Genomic DNA, 19,406 nt, shown 5'->3' on the forward strand with positions numbered 1-19,406 from the left:
CTTGTAGTTAAACTAACTCACCATCCTCCCCTCAACTGAGCACCAAATGGCCTCAGCCTGGTCAGAAGAGGAGACTTTTGTCTGCTCAGTGTGCCTGGACATCCTGAAGGACCCGGCCACTGTACCCTGTGGACACTCGTACTGCTTGGCTTGCATCAAGAGCCACTGGGACAAGGGAAACAGCAAGAGCCAGTACAGCTGCCCCCAGTGTAGGGAGGTTTTCAAACCTCGACCCTCGCTGGCTAAGAGCACTGTCTTAGTGGAAGCTATGGAGAAACTGAGAACCAACAGCCTCAAGCATGGCCCGTCCACAGCTGTCTCCTCTGCCCCGCCATCAATGCCTATCTACTTGGAGGTCCTACCAGACACAGGACCACGACAGGGCAGCATGTACCCTCAGCTTCCCACAGTGGACCCCAGATCCTGCCCTCATCACAACCAACCCCTGGACCTGTTTTGCAAAGATGACAAGGAGTGTGTGTGTGAGGTGTGCTGCCAGCATGGACACAGGGGACATAATGTGGCCAAACCACAGGAGGAGAGACAAGAGAGACAGGTATGTAGTGAGCAATGCAAACATCAGCAGGGCAATGTCAATGCTTTTCACTAAGGTTTGGAGTCCAGGACTCTGATGCAGATGAATCAAAATCTGTGTAGCATTTACAAAATGTAGCTTAATTTGAAGTAGGCTACTTGTAAAACAACTAACAGTCTGTGTATTCCTCACACATCTGTGAAAGTGTCCTTCCTCCTCTTTAACATGACTTTCTGCCTTTTATTTTGTAACATCACATATAACTAAGTACAATCTCTATGTCTGGGGCCATTACTGCCACATAGTATGAGCGACCTTTGTTTTTAACTGTAACACTGGATGGTCTGTGTGTCTAGAAAGAGCTTGTTCAGATGCAGACAGAAGTACACAGGAGAGTCCAGGAGACTGAGAAAAAGCTTAAAGAGCTCCCACATGCTGCTCGTCAATACAAGGTAAGGGACATTTATGATTGGTGTAGCAATTTTGGTCACTATCTCTAAAGTGTCTTGCTTGTAGTTTTATTCATGACAAACATTACATCACATTCTTTGTACTCTCTTTTCATTATTGCCTGATCCCTGATCATCTCTTTTCAGGCCTTAGTTCAGGCCCTGGGGCAACAGAGCACCGATTTATTTTCTGACCTTGTCAAGAATGTGAATCGTACGGGCATCCAGGTTGGTGAGCTTCTCAGCACCCATGAGAGCTCCTTAGGCAGCCAGATTGAGGGGCAGATTCACAGACTGGAGCAGCAGGTGGTACAACTCAACTGGAAGAATGAAGAACTGAGCAGACTGGCTGCCATGGAGGACCCCATCTGCTTCTTGAAGGTAATGAGTGTGAAGCAGGGTGTTGTAGGAAATAGCTTTCAATCACATTTCAGAATCACACACAATAATGGATAAGATTCACCGCCAGTAAAATAGGAAATACACTTTTTAAATTTCGTGTCATTTATTCTCAAGAATTTCCTCATCATGGAGCCGCTGGGTCAGACTGATGCCACAGGAGAGTCGATACTAATAAAGGAGGAAGCAGTAGTGGCCTCCATCCGTTCAGCCATGAAAGAACTACAAGAGTCAATACAGAACCTCAGCAAGGCCACGCTGACCAAGATCATCACATTAGGTCAGTATTTCTCTTATTTTTATTTTTTTTTTGTCTTCAGAGCTCTTCAGAAAGTCAAAACTATCCCTTTTCACTTTAGTAAATGATGACCCTGTGGCTTCAACACTAAATGGTGGATGTGCAGCAGCACCAGCAGAAGCAGCAGGCATTACAGTAGCTGATAAACATAATCAAGCCACCGCACAAAACACAGGTATGGTAACTTCCCGTTGGCCAATTCAACACAAGCACAAGAATATGTATGTTTTGACTCTTTGATATAAACTGAAGAAAAAGACACCTTCAGATGTGTTTTTACAATTTACCCACTCTTTTCTGTAGTGTATGAGATGACAACAAACCCTCCACCTTTATGCCCAACCCGACCTCAAGGTAAGTTACCTTGCAATTTCCTAGTTTGTGACTTATAAGACAAATGTTCTTGAACATAAAAAAAGTTTTAAGTGTGTCCTTTTGGTAAGAATAAGAAAAGCCGGTGACAGTACATGAGAACAGCTTCACTGTTCTTGGATGTTATGGAGTTGAGAATTCTTTTAATTTACCTGTTTCCTTTGTTGTCTATCTTCTCGTTTCTCTGGACATGAAGCTTCCGCACCCACTCCACCATTCCATCTTCCTCAACCTCAAGGTAAATACCAAAACACTAGAAAATGCCTGTATCAACTTCAACTTCACCTAGTATAAGTATAACCTTATCAGTCTTTAGCCTAAAGCATTTGACTGGCAGTACAATCTGGAAGGCTCAACTCAGGCCTAAAGGTTACTTGTTCTGTTTTTTATAAGTGCACTTTTATATTCATTTTAATACTTTGCTCTTAGCTCCTGTGACAACAGTGGGACTTCTGAATCCAGAACCAAAGACTAGAGGAGAGCTGCTGAAATGTGAGTCCAATATAATTGAAAAACAATATAGTGTAGATCACAGTGTCAAAGCCTTCAGGGAGCCTTAACTAAAATCTTCTCCCTTCAGTTCGCTTTGAGCCCACCATGGACCCCAACACGGTGTATCGCCACGTGCTGCTGTCAGATGGAGGGCATAAAGCTACAATGCGGGCTGAGAACCTGAAACCAGTAGACCATCCTGAACGCTTCCACTTCTGGAGACAGGTTCTCTGCAGAGAGCCTCTGGCAGGGAGCCCTTACTACTGGGAGGTGCAGTGGACTGGCCAGAAGGTGACATCAGTCAGGCATCAGTGGGGAAATGGGAGCTTTCAGCTAGCCATATGCTTCATACAATGAAAATCATGGCTAAATAACAAGAATTTGATGTGAAAATGTATTAATATATCAACTTAAATTACTGACAGCAACTAATATCTTGGATTCAGGCTCTGTTGGTTGTACATCCCCATTTGACTAAAAACAACTTAGTAGTGATTATGAAACAGTTCTCCAATTACAGGTTACAAATTGTAGAGCACAACAATAAGAACTCTGTCCAAAGAAAGCTGCCAGTATTGTGTCTCATCCAACTGCTAACCTATTAAAATTCTTATTGCCTTTGTTTACAGACTTTCCCCTGTTGCCATGAAATTTGGTACCTTTCCTAATCTAGTTTCTTGTCCCACATTGCAGGTCACCATTGGTGTGGCCTACAAGGAGATGGAACGTAATAGTTCTGATGACAAAAGCCGTCTGGGCCACAATCCTCTGTCCTGGAGCCTGTACTGGTCCGGGACTGGCTTCTCCTTCTGGCACGATGGCCAGGAAAAGCAGCTGGGTTCACCCAAAGCTCGACGAATTGGTGCCTATCTGGACCAGCATGCAGGGATCCTGGCCTTTTACCGTATCGCCAACAACCAGGCTTACCTCATCCACCAGCACAAGACCCAGTTCACTGGACAGCTGTACCCAGGGTTCAGGTTCTGGGCAGGGATAGGGGATACACTGACTATTTGCCAGTTGGATTGAGTTGTATAACCTGCTTGTCTGATTTAAAGCATGAGACATTTTGACAATTTAATAAGGAAGTAGATTCTCTCACTCTGGAGTTTCATCCCTCTGAAGTAGAAAAATCAGTCTTCAGGAATGTCTGTTTTTCTTAATCCATGCATCCATCCATCCATGCATGTGTTGTGTATTTTTCTAAAAAAATATGTTTGTCATAAGTTAATAAAATAGTAATAAACACAATCAATGAAAGCATATTTCATTGAATCAATGCACCTCTTTAACATACTATATTCTTGTAATAAAGGTTAAAGTCTCTTAAATCTGTGTTTTCTGTGTGGCTGTATTTATTTGTTAAAGTGAACATTATATAAGTTAATGCATATTCTGTGACGTTACCTCCACCTTCTTACATGACTAAAGGAATAACTAGAGTACTGCTGATCTTATCTTTGGATGTTTTTAAGCTCCCTTCTCATTTTAAAGTTATCTGTTGTATCTTTAGTTTTCCCAAATGTTTTGGAGAGAACTGTTTGACCTTCATTAGTCTTTTGTCCCACCATTCCTTTTTCTGGACACATGTAAGATGTTATCTATAAATCTGGAATGAAATTGATGATTTGTCTTTAATAAAATGTTTTGGTTCTTCCACATCCAATTCTCACCTGCTCCGTTGAACGAAAACATTTTGTGATTTGGTCTTTTCTTTCTTTTTCTAAACACAAGCATATCCCACTAGCTTTGTGCTTATAAACCCAAGTAATCCAACACTATTCACAGGTGGACAATGACACTCTCATTTTACATGTGGTGCTTGCTTGACCTACCCTGATTGAAAAAGTTGGAGAAATTAGGGAAATAGTGAACATTTATGACATGGTGTCCTTCAAGGCGTCTACGTGCAAAATATCGATCTTGAATTGTAGATTTTTTAAAATGCTGGTATAGAAAAAACGTATTTCGATGTCAGTGTTCAACATGTGGACACAAACTCCAATCTCAGCTCGAATCAATAATAATAACTCTACTGTTATGGCTTGTCTTAGTCTGCCTATATTAAACAGGTTCATGTGAACAAACTCAAAATTGTCAGCCCTCCACACTCTGCCATTAATAAAATAAAGTTCTGCACTTATAAACCCAGAGGAATGACATTATCTTTGTGTGCTGATGGGAACACCACTTGGACAGATGATACCTGACCTATATCTACAACACAAAGCCATAGTGTATGTGTGTGTGTCTGTGGGGGGGGGGCTCATTAAGAAAAGAGTTAAGCTATAGAGGTACATAGGTATAGAGGATGAACAATAGCAGAAACAGGGTGGAGCTATTTGGATGTCAGAGGACTAGAACTGATGGGCAACATACTGTATATATAGCTGTGACTCTTGACTCTGAATGAATCTCACACCTTCTCTCCTTCTGAAGCCATCATCAGTTGTCGGTGTCACCATGCGAGGTGAGATGAGATATGATTAAAATGATGGTTGTAACTACACTTTTTTGCATTAAGTTGGCTTAATGGTGCTTACAGTGAAACCGTTCTTATCTTGTGTTAAGTTAAGTGGTTTGGGATGAATGTTAAGATCTAGGGGTGAAATTCTTAACAAGAGTAAATGTTATGATTCCTTTTGGGTTTAGTGGTACATGCCTTTGCTCTTTGCCTTTTTCTGCCAGCTGTTGTATTGCTGTGTCTGTTGGAAGCTGTGTTCGCCCAGGCCAATGATTATACCTGGGGAGGACCTGGCGAAGACAAAAATGGCAAAGACAGAGCTGTCGATCCCAACACAGACAATGGTGAGAGATGGTTAAGAAATTAGGTAAAGTGTCCTTTCTATTAGGACACAGTCAATGTATCTACATTTACTCTGATCTGCACAGCTTCAACCTGTGTGTGTGTGTGTGTGTGTGTGTGTGTGTGTGTGTGTGTGTGTGTGTGTGTGTGTGTGTGTGTGTGTGTGTGTGTGTGTGTGTGTGTGTGTGTGTGTGTGTGTGTGTGTCGGTGCTCAGTGTGTGTGACGGACCAGGCGTCGTGTGGTTGCTGTCTGATGCAGCAGACGATACACAGGATGAAGATGTTCTTTAACACGAGCCTCAATGAGCTGGAGAAAGAACTGATGAAAGCAAAAACCGTCCTCAATAATATCAGAGGTGAGACATGTGCACGGGCTACGCAGATGAGATGAGATTGCAGGTCAATCAAAGGGTTTTTCCCAATGTAACTTCTAACATGTCTTTTCTCGGCATCTCCAGCCAGCCGCAGTGCCTTCTCTGTTGCTATAACCAATAGAAAAGACTTAACCTGCTATGGCCCCTTCCGTGACGATAGGCTCATTGTCTACAAACATGTCTTCATCAACCTGGGAGGTGGCTACAGTGAGGACTCCGGTATCTTCACTGTTCCTCGCTCTGGTGTCTACAGCCTTGCCCTCACCGTCTACAGCGACGCTGGTTCTCCTGGTAACACCCTGGCTGCCTGCGCCGGTCTGCAGGTGAACAGCCTGATGGTGGCAGGCCCCAGAGAAAAGAATATGCAAGATCAAGAGGACAGCGCCACTATTGTTGTGGCACTCCACCTGAATGCTGGGGACCAGGTGGCTGTCAATCTTCCCATTGGATGTTTCCTCTGTGATGACGACAGCCACTATAACACATTCACTGGCTTCCTGCTTTATGCCACTGACTAAGTTAGGGAAATATAGCTGCTCTAGGTTTTGTACTAATTGTTACCCTACTGTCTGATGTGGTAACAGCTTTGTACTGTAGCTCTTAATCTCTCATCTTCTGTACCATCAAAATTCAACTCACCTTCATTTTGCTTGTTATTTCATCATGTTCCATGTCCATCTTCTGATCTTCCTCACGACTTTGTTCTTGCAACTGTAAATCTTTTACTTACTAATTTTATGTCATGGAAATATGTGATTAACCTGTCAAATTGCAAAAAAATAAACCAGGATTTTGAACAAACTAGTACTGTTATTAAGTATTTTGTTTTCATCTCCACAACAGCACACTGGAAAGTCAGGAGTTGTGTCTAAATTCAGTAATAGTTGTTATTAACACAGCTAACATCTATAGTACTTTAAAATTCAAGTCATACATTTTCATCATACATCCTGAATACATTTACACATTTTAAATTAAATGCTTTAGTTATGCAATCAAACCATATGATGCTGCTACTCCATGTTCTTTCTCATCCTGAAGTGGAAGACATACTGTATCTTCCAGTGAAGCACACCGTACTTGTTCATCCTGTTCAGTCATAGGAGCTGGAGCTTGTTACATTATCCACTGAGAAAGATGCAGAGTGCACCATGGTCAAATCACCTGTCATAGGGCTAACTTATATAGACAGACAAACACGTTTATACCTACAAGCAATTTCTTTGGACTCACCCACGTAGCTGTGTTCAACCATGGAACTTATAGTAACGCAAAAGTTCTGTCGCTGTCTCTCAAGTCAAATGAGTTTCTTACCTTGGACGATAAAGAGGAGAACAGCAGACCCACACTTCATCTGCTGAGAGGAGCTAGCAGGGGACACAGCACACAGTGGTAGAGCTCAGGGCCCCACATGTTACTGAATGAACCAGAAGATCTCAGAAGGAAGAGACTAACAGGTTTCAGTCAAAGATTAGGACTAAGAAGTTCTTCATGCTTTAAGGACCTCAACTGCTGCACAATTGGCTGAATCTACTAAAGGTGTTCAGTAGAGGTATGAACAAATCTTTATCAATGAATCTTCAAATTGAGCTGAATATACTGAATTTTCACCGACTGAATCAGTAGCTTTTAGCAGTGGAGGGCCTCACTGGGGGCCAAGAGCACAACCACTAATGATAAAACATATCAGATAACGCTTTTTAAAAAGTAATACTGCTGAGATATTAAACTTCTGTGCTGTGCTTGAACAGTCTAGTTTTGTACTGAACCGGATGTGAAGGCTTAAAGATCCCCTCCAAACATGTTTTAAATGTATACAAAGCTCTACTGATATGCTTTCTCCACAAAAAAGCTAAATTATGTCAAAATCTTTAAAATGACATCATATTGTAATCCTTCAGGACTGAAGGAGCCTCAACTGGAGGCATCAGAGGAGGTGCTGGAGAACAGCAGGGTGTTTGTCAATCTGAGGCTGAAACAGCACCCAAATCTCTCCCATTGCAACATCAGTGATGGTGTTCAGCACCTGTTTTGCAAAGCAGTTCAGCGTCTTAACAAGGACATCTGGAGTGTAACCCTGTCCAGCCTTCTCCTAGATACACAGAACCACGTCATCTCTGATTTAGCAAGAGAAGAAGACCTGATGGAGCATGGACCACAGAGTAGTTGAGACCCAGTCCTGAACAGCCTGAACAGAGTTCTTCCTTCAAACAGAAAGAAAACACAAGCTTCATATTCACTGTTCCTCTTTTCCTCCATCACTAGAGACAGATTGGTGTGACATGAGCAGAGTTAAGGTCAGTTGGCGTAACTCACTTCACTCTGTGCTCTTGCTCTCCTCCACTAGCAGCTCACTCATGTCTTCACATCACATGTCTTTATGCTGAAGTACAAGACATGAGATTGGACTGGGCAGTTGGAACAAACATGGTGCATGGCTAAAAAGGCATGCACCATGCTGATGAGAAAACTGAACTCCACATACAATACACCCCATCTCAGATGATAGATGATGCCCGGGTGGCATCGACAACAAAGCCGTGCAGGTTGTGTGTCTGCTTGTGTGTGAATTTTAGAGAATGAGAGCCCCTAGTGATTGAGAAATAGATCTCCAAGTTATACAGGCAAACCAGGCGGGCAATAAAAAATGAGGAGGAGCGATTTTAGAAGAGGACAAATAAAACTGAGAGATAACAAGGGAGGGGCTCTGAATACTGTATATATCCAACACTCTTGTTTTTGATCAGTCTGCACACCTTCAATCCTTCTGAAGCCTTCATCATTCACCAGCATCAACATGAGAGGTGAGACTGGGTGCGTTTACAAGTTACAGCTGAAGTGGCATAATATGTAAAAGGGAGATGTTTGGAGCCTCACAGACAACGTTGACTCCAGTCAAACATAAAGGATTGAAATATTCTGTCTGTTAGTGTCCAAATAGTTTGTAATGTAGTAAGATAAAATGGTTCAAGACTGTATGTTAAGATTTCATACACAAAATACAACAAGAAGATGTAGAGGTACATGCCTTTCTTCTTTTTCCCCCAGCTATTGTGCTGCTGTGCCTGCTGCATGCAGCATTTAGTGAGGGTAGACGTTATTCCTGGAATGGACCTATCCAATTAACGACAATGTCTCCAACTCCAACTCCCAATGAAGATAATGGTGAGAGATTGTCATTGAAATAAGTCTGTCTATACAATTGCAACCCCAATGTATTAATGTTGATGGTTGTGTGTGTGTTCAGCGTGTCTTACGGACCAGACGTCATGTGGATGCTGTCTGATGCAGACACACATGGAGAGGATGGAAGGGTTCTTTAACGTGGGTCTTGAAGAAATTAAGAACGAGCTGACAAAAGCAAAAAAGGTCCTCGACAATATGAGAGGTGAGACACACAGTGCAGAACATCATCAGAGGTTTCTAAAGAACAAAAATGATCCCTTTGTTACACATCTAACCATACTATCTCTGCATTTCCAGCAAGCCGTAGTGCCTTCTCCGTGGCTCTCAGCAGTGACAGTACTATGAAGTGCCATGTCCCCTTTACTATCAACAAAAACATTGTCTACCAACACGTCTTCCTCAACCTGGGAGGCGGCTATGATGAGCAGACTGGTATCTTCACTGTTCCCTACTCTGGTGTCTACAGTCTGACTCTGACCCTCTACGGTAACGCTGTCTTCCTCGGTGAGAAATTGTCCACTTGTGCAAGTTTGCGGGTCAACACACAGGTTGTGGGTACAATCGTCGAACGAAACGGCTCGGACCGTGAAGACAGTGCCACTGTTTTTGTGGCCGTGGAACTGAAGGCCGGGGACCAGGTGGCTGTCAGCCTGCTTGAAGGATGTTTCGTCTGTGATGACAACAATCACTATAACACTTTCACTGGCTTCTTGCTGTATTCTACTGATTGAGTTAGAAAAGTGTAGCTACGCTTGGCTTTGTCCCAAATCTCCCCTCATACTAACAGGTTTAGAGTCTGGTAGATGAAGTCTTTCTGTGTTGAAAGTCATTACTTGTAGCCCCTAATCTCTGTCTGTTTGTTTGTACTCTCATCCATCCCAACACAAAGCTCTCATCCTTGTTTTGTTTGTTTTATTCCATCATGGTTCATTGTTCTCACTAAGATCAGATTCTATCAATTAAGATTAATTACTGAGGGAAAGCAGGTTTTTATTTCATCTTATCTGATTAAAGCCATTCTTTGAGTACGCACGTAAACACTTAAAGCATTTTTTCCTGTATTTTTTGTCCCCTGTTTAAGTACCTTGGTTGTAACAGCTTGTTGATCTTTAACTACAGAAATGATGTGATGTAAATTGTGATAGAAATATGATCTGTGTACCTGAAACGTACTAACAAAATAAAACAAGATTTGGAACAAACTATTTGACTTTGTAAGTTATTTTTTAAATCTCTGCGAAAAAATATCTGCATTAAAGATGTTGTCAAAGTTGAATTGATACTGAAGCAGCTGCTGCTAATAAAACTGTACGTTTTTTGATATTTTTGGAAGTCTTTCACAACCACATTATCAAACATTTTTTAAATCAAAGTCCCCTCAGTTCTGCAAGTTTGGTTTTGATGACCTCATTTCATTACACAAAGATAAATAAAATTGGATACCATATCAGTAGACAGAAGAAACAGAGCAAATTAAGTGTGACTACAATGTGATACATATTGTTGAAATCCACACAGTGAATAAACAGTGTATTAATAACAATAGCTGAAATACTATGTATTGTGGGCTTTTAAGGTCTTTCATTCAGAATATAATTCTGAACACACATCATGTTGGTAATGACAGCAGTGAAGAGGACAGTGTCTACATGATGAAACAGATGATTATTTAGCCTATAACGTATCTTGGATTTCCACCTTTTGTAGAGCCATATTGAATATCATCTCTTCATAATTTAATACAGCAAGATAATCAACAGCAGATCAGCACACTCAACCATCTCATTGTATCTAATTGGCTACAATAGTACATCTACACAGAATGAAAATGTTTTACGAATAAAATTATCAGTACGGAATATAATAATCATTTAGACTATCATGCAGTTCTCCACAATGTACGATTGTCTGCCGATGACACTATTTTATTTCCAGATGATAGATGATACTCGGTCCTGATCCACAAAGCCCTGAAGGGTGTGTGCCTGCTTGTCTGTGATTTTAGAAAGTGAGAGCACCCGATGATGATGATGATGATGATGATAAAATATCCCCAGTTATAAAGTTATAAAGGCAAATAGGGCAGACAATGAAAATTAAAAAAACACACAGACACAAGGAGGAGCGATATCAGAAGAGGAGGAATAAAACAGAAAAGTCAATGAAGGAGGGGCTCTGAGAAAAATAAATATCCATGACACTTTCTCTCCTGATCAGTCTATCACACCTTCCATCCTTCTGAAGCTTTCATCATTTAGCATCAACATGAGAGGTGAGACTGAACACATTTACAGAGGTGACAATGGTACATGAGTTGCCTGAGACAAGCAACAACACAGTCACGGGCATCTAATGCAAAACTTTTCTTGGCTTTAATGATATATTTTCTTTTTTTCCCTCTCAGGTATTATATTGCTGTGTCTGCTGGAAGCAGTATTTGCTGATGATTCGTATAACTGGGACGGACCTGGCCATGTAGCACCAGTTACGCACCCCAACACAGGTAGTGGTTATATAACGAGTGTGTCTGCATATATTCTCATCTGCACAGCCTTAACGAAATGTATTTATGTGCATTTGTGTTCAGATTGTAGCATGGACACGGGGTCTTGTGGCTGCTGTCTGATGCAGCAAAAGTTACACAGGCTGAAGACGTATTTTAACGAGACCTTTGATATGTTGGAGAAGGAATACTCACAAACAAAGCAAAGTTTTGACATAATTGAAAGTGAGTGACACATCCATCGAAGATTGATACAGATACTGATCTACTTTATACACTTCTAACCTGTCCTCTCCCTGCATCCTCAGCTAGTCGCACTGCTTTCTCTGTTGGTCTGTTCAGTGATGATCGTGCCAAGTGCTACGGCCCGTTCGATTTCGACAACCTCATCGCCTACAAACAGGTCTTCCTTAACCTGGGTGGCAACTACAATGTGGAGACCGGTATCTTCACTGTTCCCTGCTCTGGTGTGTACATCCTTGCTATCACTGTCTACAGTGACGCTGGTGCTCCTGGTGCCAAACTGTCCGCCTGCGCCCGCCTGCAAGTTGACGGCCAGGTAGTGGCTGGAACCACAGATGTAAATACTTACGACCAAGAGGACAGTGCCACTATTGTTGTGGCCCTCCAATTGATGGTTGAGGAACAGGTGGCTGTCAGCCTGCCCAAAGGCTGCTTCCTCTGTGATAACAACAGCCACTATAACACTTTCAGTGCCTTTCTGCTTTATGCTACTGAATAAGTTAGCAAGATGTAGTGTGTGTGTTTGTGTACCAATTAGAGTTCTTTTTGAGAGAAACCATGTTATAAATCTATCACATGGGGATTTAACCCATGCAATTTGAAAGCTTGTGAACCTCAAAGCATGAGTATCTTCATTCTGAAATGATGTCATGTAAAGTTTTAGAGAAACATGCACCTGTAACATTACAATACATGTTTAAACAAAGGGATTGTTTCAAGCAAGATGTATGATATCTACATTAAAGAAATTGTTGACAAAATAAAAGTATTGAAATATTACTTTGCTGTCTATTTTTGATGGAACTGACCTAGTTTTGACATTCACATCAAAGTGGAAGTGGTTCAATTGCAACTCAGTGTTTAGCAGCTCACTAACAGATGCATTGAATCAATGTAAAAAACAAAAACTATGTATTTGCACTATTTGGATGTCAGGTGAAAACGTGTCAGTTTGTTAGCCACTGAAATATATTCCTAATAGGGACATGCACATACATTTAACTCAATTATCAACAGTCTATTTACAGTGTCATACAACTATGTCCTGCAACACACAGTACTTAAAAGGATCCTGTCTTAATACATATTGCGAAAACACTCACACACACACACACACACACACACCCACACGCACAGCTGCTAGCCTGATGCAAACAGTTACAGTACCATTGATTATGGTCTGAATTATTAATGTGTGCACATAAGCCAAATAAATTAACTAATTTGTGCTCACTGAATTACATTAATTTACTCTTGACATCTCCAGAGCTGTGTAGCTAACATTAGCCAGCTGTTACAGAACACTTAACACAAGTTCACATTCTGCTAATGAACATTATTAAACCTGCAATAACTGATCTTTCAACCTCTTTGAAGTGAGCTGTGTCTTTTGGCTGTTTTTGGTTTTATTTAGCTGCTAAATACTCTATTATGTTCATTAGCTAGCTCCTTACTTTGTCTGTCTGCTGTTTGGCAGTGGTTGTAGTTGGGTTTTGAAGCTTTTCCATTAAATAAGGCTGAAAACAACGCTATAAGAATAATACAAACCAAAACAATGAACACAGGCTGCTGTTAGTGTTAGTCAGGTGAGTTTCCTGTGTTAATATAATGTTAGTATATAATATAGTCACTTTAATGAACAATTAAATATTATTATAACAATTAAACAGTTGGATATTAAGATCATGAAAAAAATTATCATACCAAAAAGGATGAAATCTGTAGAAAGTCAACCTTTTACACTGCTAATATCATTGGGCTGTAACGGAGTCATCATTAATGTTGTTACAGTAGTTTTTTTGTAATAAAAGATTAAAACTTTAAGCTTGTAAAGAAGGAAAAGATTTAAAATATTGAATAATTTGATCCAGAGGGGCAGCAGTTTTAGCCACTTTAGCAGCTATGTGTGCACATACCGAAATATTTTTAACCCCAATATGTCTTTATTGATTGTTCATATAATATATACAACATGAAAGATTTTTGGAAAATAATATATTGTGGTAATTTCTATAGTTTCATTAAATGTGTATGCCCAATTCATGGCAAAGGGGACATACTTATAGATTATTTTATATACATCAAGTTTAAGGAAGGTCTGAAATAAAGAAGAAAAAAACCTAACAGAGTAAGGTTTATTTTGCAGCTGTTATTATTTTTTAAAGTATAGTAGTAGGGTCTGATGGACTCTCAACAATGAGGAAGTAAATAATGTTCCTAGGGGAAAGCTCAAATTACAGAGAGCATTCTCAAATGAGTTGGATATTTTCCTGACTCAGTAAGACATGTCCACTAAAGCTGATAACTGACCTCGTCACATAAAAAAGGAACTCCCATTTTCACCTTCATATCAAACAATCTCAGAAAGATGACCACTCTATTATTTTCACCATCACACAGTAATTCAAAGCTTTGGTTTCAAATCACATCTGAGGTCATGACACTGTACACGTCACTTATATCCTGTGCTGTTGTATGGCTCATCTGGTTGCTCTGTTTTAAACAGATGAGCGCAAAGCAGACATAAAACACCCTGGCCTCCATCTAGCAGATAGTGTGAAGAACCAGGTCAGCTGACTTGGGACTCTATACATGCAGGTGGCTATCAAAACAATGCAGACAAAGAACTGTCCCTGGAGCCAAGACCATCCCAAAAGCAGCTGTGAACACAGGAAACACCCTGTTATCCAATAGGACAGAGAACAGCAGAGATTGTAATGAATTACTGTGCAACAGCTGACTGGCATTTTGTTTAGAGCGACAGCAACATCCCATGAAAGCAAACAAAAAAACAGTGCTTTATGCGATATATCATGTCAGGAACTTTGAATTTATCTACGGTAGCCTATAGCAAACCTATAAATATAATTTTTGCTGTACAGTGGCTGCACATTTAAAAATATTGCTGTGGTTCTTTTTTCCCCCAAGATGCTACCATTAATTTCAGCCATATTAAGCCATCATGGATGAGAAGTCTCAGTGTCAACAATTCAAAACTCCATCTGCTGTTGATGATCATGTGAAATGATGAAAGCCCAGCTGAGCTAGTGAATGGACTTTAAGGTTATTTTGTCAACTGTTAATAGGCAGATTATTATTCTATCTAATCTCCATTATTGTATGTTAACTAATTATGCCCTAATTTGCTAATTAGCACTAAACACAAAGTACTGCTGAGGCTGATGGTAATGTCAATAGTTTTGCAGGTTTTTGGTCATAAATTTATTATGAAATTTTGACCAGATGAAAAATCTTAGGTGGACCGACAACTTTGAGCGTGTGACACACTTTGGGTGAACTTGGAAGTCCCTCAGACACTTTATTGGAATCTTTCAATGAAAACCAAAGTGAAGATGGCAACAAGTGGCTTTCCTGTTAATGGGATTATAATTCGTTGTGAAATAAATATTCCCCACAACAACAAGATCATTTCATTCATTTCAGCCAAGTAACTATCTCAACACACCAAAAACAGCAATCAATACATCTGGGTTTCCAAAGAATATTCAAATGGAAAGTAATTATGTGAACACACAGTATAACTTCTCTCCTACTTCCACCTCAGCATGAGAACCAGGTGACCTGTGTATTGTTGCCCGATCCTTTATCAATAAACCGATAACTCCTTCCAGCTTTTTGTCTTCTTGTCTGTAGTCCAGTATACCCTCAGGGACCTGACAACAATGTTCTCCATATCAGCATTTCTGGGGAGGTGGTGTGCTCTGAAACGAAGGGAACCAGACACCTGCTGTCCTCATAATATTATGGCCTAAATAATAGGTGGCCGAAAGGTGCAATGACATCAATTGTTGGTCTTTCACACCAAAGGAAAACCATCTACTTTACCTGGATCGAACATGACTCTCTTTATGGAAGGAATTGGAGTAGGAGTGTGTGTGTGTGTGTGTGTGTGTGTGTGTGTGTGTGTGTGTGTGTGTGTGTGTGTGTGTGTGTGTGTGTGTGTGTGTGTGTGTGTGTGTGTTTGTGTGTACATGTGAAGAGGCGGAGCTTCTGTCATTCACCTCCTTAAGGGGAGGTTCACCTGAAGTGCATCAATAATAAGGCCAAACCATCCCCTGCATAAAACTCTTGCAGGCATTGACTAAGACGCCATTTCACAAACTCATAATCTTTCAGAACAAGCAGAGGGAGGAACAAAAAATAGTAAGTTTTATGTTTCTATCCTTACATAGTGGGGAAAAAATCATCCTAAATGATTCACCCCAGCTCTCAGCCACCAATCAGTGCACCCACTGTGAGAAGGGATGTGACAAATTTTACAGATTTGTCTTTTCTCTCTCATATATTTTTGGAAAGTTATTGGGTAAAATGATTGAGTGAGGGCAGGTTTGATTTGTCAGGAATCATAGCTCATCTGTTGTTTAAGGGTCATTTCCGAAACATAATGGGTTTTTGGATTAAGCATGTAAATAAATTAGATTAAGTTGTATTATATACTTCCTGTTACTTTTGTATTATTTTACCTTTATATATGTTTTTTTAAATTATTAATTATTATTATTAATTATTTAAAAATGTATTAAACAATTTCTGACCACTAGGGAGATACTATGGAGATAAAAACAGTCAAATCCAATTCTACAGAAACAAATAAAGTTGGTTTGAGCTACACTCTTAGAAACGACTGTCTGTTTTCACACCCAGCAGACACACAACAACATGAGCATCCCATACAGTTGTGTTTCTGGCTTCCTTCTGACAAACATACCAAGTCCAATACTCACTCATCTTTTAACTCAGTTTTTGGACCAGACAAATATTTGTTTGAATTGCTTTAACATTCATTTGTTTACCACTGCACTTTGTTGTTAAAAGCTGGGCAGATAGATAACCTTGTTCTGTTTGGCTATATCAATGTTGCCATTTGAATTTTAAAATAAGCAATAATTTGGATTGCAGGTCAAAGTTTAGCTAGACATACAGGTTAAAACCAGGCTAATTTAGTCTGAAAAGGGAAAAGTCATAAACGTGTGCTCCATCAACATGATAAATATAACAGGATCTCTGTGTGAAGCAGGTTCTTATTAGTCACACATTGAAATCATTTAAATGCTGTTGACCTTGAGATCATATGACAAGTAGATTATTAAATCCAGGCTAACTGTACTGTTTGGTTGAAATGTCTGCTTTCAATTATCTGCACAGAACCAAACATTATACATATGATCTATAACTGTGTGCTACTTTTTTCAGATGGTTGTAGTACCTATTTTGTTCCTGTTGGGGGCGTTGTCTCACAGCGGTCATGTGGAGGCCCAGTCCAGCACTAATGAAATGCTGAAACAAGCAGCACGTAAGAGACACAATGTACCACATTTTATTCCTTTCATCTACCACTCATCCTCAAACACTGCACAGTACATGTATATCATGGATCATATCATCCAGACTTGAGTTTAAAAAAAAACTTTTTTGAAACTTTTTTTTTTAACTTTACTTTTTTATGTACTCAAATAAAGTCACCAGGGCAAGCATGGTCATTTGCAGCAACCTCCTGAACCTATCTCTCACCTCATCCTCTGTTTCCTGTCTTCTCTTTCCTGCCTTGCTTCCATCCCATCCCAGTTCGGTGGAAGGGACCTCTGACCTGTGACAAGTGGGACTGCAATTGTTCTTTCACTCGCCAACGTGGCTGCTGTTGTGCTGCCCAAGAGATGTACCAAGCAGAGGAGGATACCTTTGTCAGAATGACATATCTGTGGCATGACATCAGCACACTGAATGACAATATACAGGCACTCACAAGTAAGCATGCTTCCACTAATGGAGATGGAGATTTAGGCCAATATATCAATCAATCTTGCATTGTCCACACAGAAACACACACAGATGTTTCATAGATCTTTTGTGGACACTGAACTCTGCTGTAAAATAAACCTCTCTCTCTCTCTCTTACTATCAGATGCCCGCAAGTTTTCCTTCAAAGCCACCATGAACACAGATATTGCCATCATAATTCCTGGATCTACTGAAAGTTGCTTTGGTCCTTTCAATACTAATGTACCAATCCCCTACTCCATCGTCTCTCTTAACGATGGATATGGATATAACCCTTCCTTGGGTAGGAAACAGGCATACAGTACACACACACACACACACACACACACACACACACACACACACACACACACACACACACACACACACACACACACACACACACACACACACACACACACACATATATAAACAGATTTTAAATTTGATTTCCAGTACATCACTGCAGTTCCACTAACTGTCCACCTACTCTTGCAGGTGTCTTCACTGCCACTCGTGCGGGAGTTTATGTCTTTTCCTTCACAGCCTACTCATCTGTGGAAATCAATGGGCGCCTCTATCATAAAGTAAACCAAGCAGAGAGACTAAACAAATATTGGATTTCAAGAAAACATTTTACTGGTTTAGCAACATCAAGCCTTTTTCTGCCTTTATTTTTTTGTTGTATCTGTAGGTCCAGATGGTAAAGAACGGTCAGCCCATAAGCGGCGTGTGGGAGAACAATCGAGAAGATGGCGAAGACAGCGCCAGTCAGGTGAGAAGTGAAAAGATCTCACAACTGCTTGCTCGAAACTAATCCATTGATTACAATAACAAAACAGATTGCAAATAGAAGAAATATTGTAGTCCCATGATTTTATAATGACTATGTGAAACATGACATTGTATAATATGTATGTCTTCAGGTTATTGTGCTGGACATGATGAGAGGCGATCAGGTCTATGTAGAGCTGATATCTGGCAGGAAGCTGTGTAAACATCTGCAGTACAATGTGTTTGCTGGTTACATGATGTACCCCTCTATGGATGAGTAACACACCACTGGAGATCCGGGCTGCTTAAATGTTCTCATTTTTCCTCGCTTGTGTGCTTTGTCGTATTTTGACCCACCAGAAGTGACGTGGGAAATGCTCCATAGCTGAACAACTCCTGCTGTAGATACATATATAGACTTGTGCTTGTGTTTGCAGGCATGCATGATCGACATGATAACAGAAAGTCATCATTAAAAAATACATAAACACGATTATGAAAGCATTACCACACTTACTGAATGGAGTCTGTGTACAAAGACAGTGTGCAATTGTTTTGATTTGGAAATAATAAAAAGTTTATTTGACAGGTGATGTGCTTTACTCTCACTTTTGTATGTACTGTATGCTACTGGCCACACACACACACACATACACAGCCCTTGAATGGAAATAGGTTGCAGACAGAGGCTTTGATATAAATCAGGTATTACAACAATGTGTCATAACACTGCTGCTGCTAGCATTTGGCCTATGACTTTATTGTATAACCCTGTAAACAAGTGCCTTTCATGGAAGACCATTACAAATTAATATAAACCATAGCCAAAGTAGATACCTTAAACTGAATAAACACATGATGTAGAAGCAGCTTACACACATGCTGCATACACATGCACACACACACACACACACACACACACACACACACACACACACACACACACACACACACACACACACACACACACACACACACACACACACACACACACACACACACACACACACACACACACACCATAACAGTTTAGACATGGTCATAGACTGATTATTCCAGTAGGAAGCTTTTATGAGGTAGCAGTGTACTTCTCACGATGTCACTTTTCTGTCTCAGTCGGGCTCTGTGTCCCTCCACCAGTCCACCAGATGCCAGCTGACTTTTTCTCTGTTTGTTGAACCGGACTGAGTGGCAGTA

At 40.4% G+C, this 19,406-nt stretch overlaps 4 protein-coding genes and 1 long non-coding RNA gene across 5 annotated transcripts; all 5 read left to right on the top strand.

Moving 5' to 3' along the window:
* Positions 1-46: 46 nt before the first annotated feature.
* On the top strand, positions 47-3,574 carry ftr86 (finTRIM family, member 86). Its single transcript, XM_062419295.1, has 9 exons — positions 47-556; positions 892-987; positions 1,132-1,365; positions 1,501-1,663; positions 1,985-2,035; positions 2,250-2,291; positions 2,483-2,545; positions 2,634-2,836; positions 3,239-3,574. Exons 1-9 carry the CDS (start codon positions 47-49, stop codon positions 3,572-3,574), a joined length of 1,698 nt encoding a protein of 565 aa, XP_062275279.1.
* A 1,434-nt stretch (positions 3,575-5,008) lies between these two features.
* Positions 5,009-6,243, top strand: LOC133980542 (complement C1q-like protein 4). Its single transcript, XM_062419296.1, has 4 exons — positions 5,009-5,015; positions 5,234-5,353; positions 5,567-5,707; positions 5,810-6,243. Exons 1-4 carry the CDS (start codon positions 5,009-5,011, stop codon positions 6,241-6,243), a joined length of 702 nt encoding a protein of 233 aa, XP_062275280.1.
* Positions 6,244-7,601: 1,358 nt separating this feature from the next.
* LOC133980543 (uncharacterized) lies at positions 7,602-9,642 on the top strand. Its single transcript, XM_062419297.1, has 5 exons — positions 7,602-7,887; positions 8,473-8,529; positions 8,774-8,890; positions 8,973-9,113; positions 9,209-9,642. Exons 1-5 carry the CDS (start codon positions 7,602-7,604, stop codon positions 9,640-9,642), a joined length of 1,035 nt encoding a protein of 344 aa, XP_062275281.1.
* A 1,496-nt stretch (positions 9,643-11,138) lies between these two features.
* On the top strand, positions 11,139-11,515 carry LOC133980366 (uncharacterized). Its single transcript, XR_009925171.1, has 3 exons — positions 11,139-11,183; positions 11,316-11,414; positions 11,499-11,515. It is a non-coding gene; the product is annotated as an uncharacterized LOC133980366 (long non-coding RNA).
* A 4,297-nt stretch (positions 11,516-15,812) lies between these two features.
* On the top strand, positions 15,813-18,750 carry cbln18 (cerebellin 18). Its single transcript, XM_062419632.1, has 7 exons — positions 15,813-15,821; positions 16,872-16,971; positions 17,244-17,423; positions 17,581-17,739; positions 17,934-18,022; positions 18,130-18,210; positions 18,362-18,750. Exons 2-7 carry the CDS (start codon positions 16,872-16,874, stop codon positions 18,488-18,490), a joined length of 738 nt encoding a protein of 245 aa, XP_062275616.1. The 5' UTR covers positions 15,813-15,821; the 3' UTR covers positions 18,491-18,750.
* The last annotated feature ends 656 nt before the right edge of the window (positions 18,751-19,406 follow it).

Source organism: Scomber scombrus, chromosome 5 (assembly GCF_963691925.1).
Source record: "Scomber scombrus chromosome 5, fScoSco1.1, whole genome shotgun sequence".
Taxonomy (NCBI): Eukaryota; Metazoa; Chordata; class Actinopteri; order Scombriformes; family Scombridae; genus Scomber; species Scomber scombrus.